The 7,960-nt window shown below is 42.6% G+C and overlaps 1 protein-coding gene across 6 annotated transcripts in view; it reads right to left on the reverse strand.

Annotated features, from left to right (window-relative positions):
- Positions 1-5,870: 5,870 nt before the first annotated feature.
- LOC119574930 overlaps positions 5,871-7,960 on the reverse strand; it is a 38,592-nt gene continuing 36,502 nt past the window's right edge. For all 6 annotated transcript variants that reach the window (XM_037922208.1, XM_037922207.1, XM_037922206.1 and 3 more), the window contains one exon: positions 5,871-7,599. In XM_037922208.1, coding sequence (XP_037778136.1) covers positions 6,698-7,599 — 902 coding nt within the window. In that variant the 3' untranslated portion in view covers positions 5,871-6,697. The remainder of the gene's footprint in view (positions 7,600-7,960) is intronic.

Genomic DNA, 7,960 nt, shown 5'->3' on the forward strand with positions numbered 1-7,960 from the left:
GGTGTTGATCTAAAGGGTTAACCATGAATAAGTTGTGGTTGCACTAAGGTTGCAAATTTTTTTTTCACCTTTCATTATTTCATGAATTATCAATTTGGAAGTCAATTCTTGGTCTAAATTTAATCCCATTTTCTTATTCATAAAATAAAAATTATTTCATCAATTCTTTAATTAATGATGGTGAAAATTAAGGTTTGTGAGAAAAGAAGCAGGGAATATTTCAATGTAGAATAATTATTGCAAAACAACGATTGAATAACAAGGTTAAATGGGTGTTGTAGAAGTAGGAAGGTAAAAATTGGGAAATGGGACAAGGGATCAGGGGGACGTATCAGGAGGATTGTCAGAGAGGGAGGGTCCGGGGAAGGGCACTGTTGTGACAAAATGGAATCAGGTGTGCATCCAGGTGGAAGTGGAAGGGGGGTTGATGTAGATGGAGTGTGTTTGAAGGAAGTGGGAGGAAAGGATGTTGGGAGGAATTTTGAGTGTAGAGAGGATGGTAGATTGAGAGGGTGGATGAGGGATAGGCATGTTTTTAGAGGGAGTGGAAGTGTAAGGAGTAGAAGGAAAAGATACTGGGGGAGATGTAGAAACATCTTGGGGAGAAGGGGAGGGGGCAGAGGGAAGGACAGCACTAGAGTAGGGAACAAGAGAAAAACCTCTCAGCAGGCTTCCTGCCTGGCTTAAGGTTAAAACTGAGGACTGCTACCTCAGACTCACAGGTAGGGCAGCTCCTATAAAATACATTATGGGAGCCACCACAATTGGTACATGTGTGATTGTGTAAGGCAGTGTGTGTTTTTCTTTTTAATACAATTGATATTGATACTGTTGTTATTGTTATTGATGTTATGATTATTAAATTATTATTAAAACCTTGGTAACATTTACAAGGGGAAAGTATAAGCCAAGGTGGGTATTTATGGGTAGAAAAAGATAGGGGTTGGAGGTGAGGACAGAGAAAGGAGTGGGTAGATGTGGAGAGGAGGTGAAAGTAAAGATAAGGAATTCAGGCACATTTAGTTTAGAGAGAAAATCGATAAAAACATGCAAAGCTCCAGAGAGAGAGAAGGGCATGGTGTCGAGGACTGATTCAATGTATAGGCTCTTAGCCGGAGAGGAGCAGCAGGCGCCTAGGGCTGAACTAAATCAGAGAGGTGGATATTATCAAGGTGAGTAAGATGAGGGTGGAAGCAGAGGAATAGATACGACAGCCATAGTCAAGAGTTTTCTCTTTGATGTAGAGGATGTGGTCATGTCAAGGAAGTTTGGAGTCAAAAATGAGGAATTTGCCTGAGAGAGGGGAATCATATAAAGAGAGTGGATGTTGAGAAAAAGGATGGAGAAGGATTTGGAGGTGGAAAATCAGAAGCCATGGTCAGTGCTCCAGGAAGAGATTAAACATACTGCAGACTGGATTTGTTGATGGTGAGTAGGTACATAAGGGTCCGATGTATAGACGATAAAATCATCTACATTCAAGGAGGATGGGATACCTGGTGGCAATACTGAAATTAACCCTTTGCCGACGGGTGACATGTGCGCACATGCCATGGCATGGCGGGACTATCTGCTGGGGGTATGTATATACATGCCATGGTGTATGTATGGACATGCCATGAGTTTTTCTTTTTGTTCAATCACGGCAAAATATTTTTCTGCCACTGAAAGTGTGTTTAAGTCGTTTTTAACACATTTTTACTATGGGGAAAAAAAAAAAAAAAGACAATTTCAACTGCATGATGCCGCACACTGCTTATTTTATTCAGGCTATAGACTGAATGATGATTAACTATGGAGTCTATATAACAAAAATACCCTTCAGTCTCGACTTATCAGGAAGTATGGCAAGTAGAGACTTTAGAAAATAATGAAAACTGAAAATACAACATATCCTCGTAGTATTACGAAAAAATGGCATGGGATGCTGGTATTTGGCATGAGTGGTCGCGCATGCTAGGGCGACGATACAAGCCCACAGCAGTGAGGCCCGGGCCACTATTAATACTAACCGTTGGGAAAGGGTTAAGCTATTTATGGCTAGAAGGAATAATGCTGTACTAGGTACACTTCTTGGTGGGACACTTTCATATTGAGGAAAAGATGAAGTTAAAGAAAATTTGAATCAGAAGGTAGTTAGAAAGGAAAGTTTTAATAAATACATCCATGTTCCCTTGTATGCCATGAGATGATTTAGCTGGCTCTGAATGTGGTATCACAATGTAGTGTCATGCCTTTGTCAGGTCAAAGAAAACAGCTAGTACTGAGTTATGATACGCAAAGGCAGATGTTATATAACATCTAAATGTCCAAGAGGGTCAGCTGTGCTTTGAGCATGACAGAATCCGATGGATGAGAGAGAGGAACTTTCTCTTGAGGAAGTTAGGAAGTTTCTAATGTCCTCAGGGGTTTCTGGAGGGAATTTGAGTGGGAAGGTGTGGGAAACAAAGGATTTATTATGAGGAGGTGAAGAGAAGATAGGCATCTGAGGAGTAAAGGATGTATATATGGAGAAGATTGGGTGTAAAGTCTGAATTGTCTGGTGCAGTAAATACGTCAAGAAATAGGAAGAGACATGGGGAGTTATGGATAATGGAAAATTGAGGAGTAGCGGGAAGTAGTTTGCAGGGTGGCCAAAATGCCAGGATTTCTGACATTGATGGGGTGGGGGGTTGATATGGTCTGACAGGCCAAGATTCTCCTATATAGACCTTATAGGAGTGGTCAGGTCTACAAAAGGTAATATTGGCAATATTGATGTAGGACTTACAGCAGCCTCTGGGGGGAAGAGTGTAGCACTGTACAGATACTGCATCGTAGTCAGCGAGGCAGGCAAGTAGGTTGTCTTCACAGCCTGACCAACCTTTGTCGTAGATAGGGCAATTAGCCAGCAACAGTTCCCATACATGTATTAAGGGAGGAGTGGGCAGGGATGGGTTTGCCGGTGAGGTCAACCAGGGTAGATAGTGCATGAGCATGAGACTTGGATGTAACTGTGACAAGATGAGAGCTGTCAGGACGACTGCAGACAGAAACCCTGCCTACTTGTTTTTGGAGGCACTGTAGAAAGAGAAAGGTATTTTTGGAGTAAGGGCCTGTTGGGGGAATTACAAAAAAACTGTCTTATTTGGTTGGGGTAAATAGGGTACTCAAAAAGTTTGAAGAAGTGGGAATTGTAGCAGGGCGAGGACGGGTGGAGGAGAGAGTGGTGTGGAATGAGATAGTGCTGTGGGGCTGAGGACAATAGGGTTGAAGAGTTGGAATGAGGGAAAGCCAAGTTATGACCCGGGTAGATGATTTGGGATGGGTCAAGTTGACAGTTTGTATCAACGAGAGGGGTGTAAAAGCAGTGTTCAGAGCCATGATTTTGCACTCTTATTAGGGGCATTGAGGCAAGCCACAATGCCCCTAATAAGGGTGTAAAATCTTCATTACTAGCTATGCTAAGCCTAAAATACATAAGGAAGATAAAAGGTCCACCACTCAGGGTCCCCATAAAGGGTAAGGGCTAGACAATTAACCAAGGGAATACCGTGCCCATGGCTCCCTAAGGCTGTTCATGACTAAGCCTTTCATCCTTCCAACTCGGCTTAGGAACTGGACAGGGGAAGGGGTGGGGAAGATAGGGAAAAGGAAGGTAGAAGAGTCATGGGCTGAGGTCCAAGGCAGGGGAGCTCCCCAACATTGAGCCTCAGGCTTCATCTCCTAAGTACCCCTAATGGGCAAGGGTTGGGGGAGGGGGGAGGCCAGGGAACTGGAAAAGTTAGTCAGTGGGGTAGTAGATAAAGGAGCAAAGTTCAATGCTTTAGAAAAAAAAAAATCATAATTTTTTTAATATAATGATAAAATTCCCATTTCCAACTCTTAGTTGCAACACACTTGCCCCTTTTACTGATCCCTGGCCTACACCATTTTCTCACACTCTTTACCCTTTTCAATGCCATACTACCTAAAAGTGTTAAAAAACTTTTGACGTGTAGCACATTTAATCATTAACTTGGTCAACTCTCCCTTCTTTATCCTTTTCACTACAATAACTTCCTGTAGTGCTATATGACCTTTGATGTCTAGCACATTTATTTGCTTTCTGACCACTGCAAACACTAGGACATATTAAGAAAAAAAGTGAGACATGGTAAGATTTATTCATATCCAAATCATTTAATGCTACCATTCTTTGTACAACAAGACATAGGCATATGTACACAAAAATACTGTTGTATCAATGTACAACTGTCAGGATTTGCAACATGGGGTCTTAAATTTAAGTGAGCCTTTCTTTTCTGTCCACCGGGGTTGCCCCGAGTCCCTGTTCAGAGAATTGTTGAGCCAGGTACTGAGTCTTGGTATTAACGCCTACCAGTAGCTACACATCTACCATGCATGGTAAGAGAGCTCCAAAATGCGCCACTACCAACTATCCAAAAGGAAAAATGAACGCAACAAGTCTGTACAGGGCTTGGTTCACTCCCATGCTGAACACCTTGTATACTTTATGCTTAGTCTACTGGTGTATCATAAACATCAACTCTACAACACACTATCATTGGCAATGAAAAAATAAAATAAAAAGATATATATCCACAATAAGAATAATGATTTCAAATAGAGCTTCCATCACTTTTTCACAACATCTATTGGACATTTCTTGTAAAAGATATCACTAAAAAATTTCATATTAGGAAACATGAATATCCCATAATACACAAAAGCAAGAACTGAAAATAAAAATATTATTTGTCCCAACAATATATGTACATAACATAAATACAAGAAGTGCTAGTGTGAATGGGAGAGCAAAGGGATATATCAAAGCCACAAACATTTTTGGAGATTCTTTCATTACTTCAAAGTTCAACTGAGAATGTAGACTCAAAACTACATTCTCTTGGTTTAAAAGTAATCTTGTTTCAGATACCTTGGTAAGGTATACAAAAAAGTTGAACCTAAATGTGGTTGAGAAGGGATGAAAAGAAAAAGAAAAAAATATATACATCTATGTGTATAGAAATGTGCTATTTGTATATGTATATGTACATATAGTATGTTAACAGGTTTGTGTTATTCAAAACCTATGTAAGTGTAAGGGGGTAGGGTGGAATGAGGAGTACAATGAGAGGGGAATGAAAGAATGAAATTAGGGGAGAGAGAGGAAGAGGGGAGAGAAAGAGAGGGAAGAAGCTTTAAGTAACAGTGAGAGACAAGGTGCGCACACGTGTGTGTGTGTGTGTGTGTGTGCAGCGTTTGCGTATGCAGTGTGAGCGTGTGTGTGCAGTGTGAGCGTGTGTGTGCAGTGTGAGCGTGTGTGTGCAGTGTGAGCGTGTGTGTGCAGTGTGAGCGTGTGTGTGCAGTGTGAGCGTGTGTGTGCAGTGTGAGCATGTGTGTGCAGTGTGAGCATGTGTGTGCAGTGTGAGCATGTGTGTGCAGTGTGAGCGTGTGTGTGTGTTTATGCAGTGTGAGAATGTGTATATCGAGTGTGGATGTGTTTTTGTGTGTGCGTGCTTGTATGTGTATGTGTGCGTGCATGTATGTATACATGTCCATGCATGTATGTGTATATGTGCGTGCATACATAGGTCTATCCATGTGTGTATGTGTATGTGTGCATGTTATGATTTTTTATTAATGAGATAAATGTAATAACTGCTCTTGCTGAGGAACTTCTACGATGGACTGTTCGTAGCGAGTCCAGAGGGAGGCTTACATTCTGACTTTTTGTGGCTTGGATAACACGCTGTGGCAGAGAACTATAAAGCAGAACTGCCCATCATTACACAATTGAAGCGTAGCCTTGGTTTAGTCTGCACTGCAGTGAGACTGTAGCTTGTGATAAATGTACAATGGCTGATACTGAAGTTGAGTACTGTAGATAAACTGAAGTAAAAGCAGAGTCCTTGTGTGACACTTTAAAGACTGTGATTACAATATGTTTTTACATGAATTAACAGCCCGTGTGATTTAAAATATTATCCTCATAAAAATTTGCCCTGAGGAAGTGTGCTGGAAAGCTTTTTTCCACTTGGGACAGAAATCCATAATGATAAACCGATTCTTTTATAAAGATCAGCAGTAAGTACAAATATTTTTGTTTATCTTTTATCAAAGATTAATTCATCTGGTCCTTGAGTGAACTTCACGCAAACTAAGAGGGATGGGGTTGTCTCACACTCACACGAGCACAACACAGAACACAATTTTTTCTGGCAGTTTTTGGGCCTTTGTATTCAAAGTTTCAAGGAGCCCTTCATTTTATCAAGGAGAAAGAACCTATTATTATTTTGTACTTTCCAAAAACAAATAGATAGGGAAGGGAATATACTAAACTTAAAATATTGGAAAAGAAAGGAATGGAAGGGCATGGATGGTATGCAATAAAATACTCTAAGACATATAAAGCTTTCCAACAATATACATAATTATTTGTGGTCAGGCCACACGAAGAGTGCTTTGTGACGAGATGCAGAAGTGGAGTTTCCAATGCAACAGACCACTCAAAACTTATTATGCAGATGACAGAGAACACTCATCTGGGCTTAACCAAGAAATATATAAATTTGCACAAGGACTCAAGAAAAATTTCCACACAGAGAGCCGAGCCTATAAGAAATGGCTAGTGAAGACATCACACGGGTCTGGAGAGGAGCAACGCCCTCCTGCAGCTGGCTGATAGGGCTGCAGAGGGCTGGCTGGCCCGCCATCACGACCCTCTAGAGCCAGGGGCAGAGCAGTCAAGTCCGTTGTAGTTGCCTCCATTGTAGCTGAGGCCTGGGGCAGGAGGGGGACCCTGGGGGTGTGCTGAGGCTGGAAGTCCGTGTGACCCTTGAGGAGGGGGAGGAGGCAGTGGGGGAGGAAGAGGAGGGGGGGTCACCAGGGGGCTGTGTTGAGGTGGTACTACCCTGCTGGGGGGATACACTGGCAGAGGCCCACTGGCATTACTTGAAAACTGTCCTCTGGAATATGGCCTTGCAGGATAGCTGGTGTTCTGCGCAGGTGGATGTGGCCCTGTGGGTCCTGGTGCAGAATGGGAGCTGAGGTGGGGCCGCTGGGAGGCCGTGTGGCCTACAGGTTGTGTGATGGGGGAAGTTCTGGAGGACATGTCCATTGCAACTGGATTTACAATAGTGTTTGGCAGGGGCAATGACAGGGTGGGGAGAGCTGGTATGGGGGAAGGAGTTAAGCCAACCTGCGAAGCTTGGGGTCCAGGTAATGCAGTCAGGGAAGGGCCACTGGGAGAAGAAGGAATCGAGCTGACTGCTGGTGGTGGTACAGGCATTGGGGGGGTAACCCCTGATCCTGGGTAGCTAGGTGGGGGGCCTGGGGGATGAGTGGGCAAGCCTGCCAATCTGCCTGGTGTCCCAGTGTGTGTTGCAAGGGGGCCAGTGCTGCTGCTAGGACTGCTCGTTGTTATGCTACCACTGGGGTTTGATCCTGGGCTGGGGCTGGCCGTCACAACTCCCTTGGCAGTGCATGTTACTTTTTGGACAGTGACCTCTCTGCCTTGAAAGATGGAATTCTTTGGCGGTGCTGTTGGAGGTGGTGGTGGGGGAGGAAGGTTCTTCTCCTTGTGGCGCCGGTGGCTTCGGTCACGCTCCTCACCCTCTGCAAGAAGATCAAACTTCATGTTAGAAACCTTATGCTGCAGACATGGAAATGTGAAAAAGGAAAACCGATCACAAGTCAGGTACTAGGAATGATGAGTAACTATTTTATATATATATATATATAAATATAAATATATATATATATGAATAATAATCTATTTTTTCTACCTAATGCTGGCAATAAACATTGGAAACTCCCATGCAAAAATTCAAATCATTAAAGGTTCATTACACATTATTCCTTTTCAAATTAATAAGCTCAGACTTAACCTATTGACATTGGGAATGCATGCATATACATGTCATTAAGATTTTATCTTATTTCATTTACACATGAGGTGGCTCCACCAGAATTTTAT

This window comes from Penaeus monodon, chromosome 7, assembly GCF_015228065.2.
Source record: "Penaeus monodon isolate SGIC_2016 chromosome 7, NSTDA_Pmon_1, whole genome shotgun sequence".
Lineage (NCBI taxonomy): Eukaryota > Metazoa > Arthropoda > Malacostraca > Decapoda > Penaeidae > Penaeus > Penaeus monodon.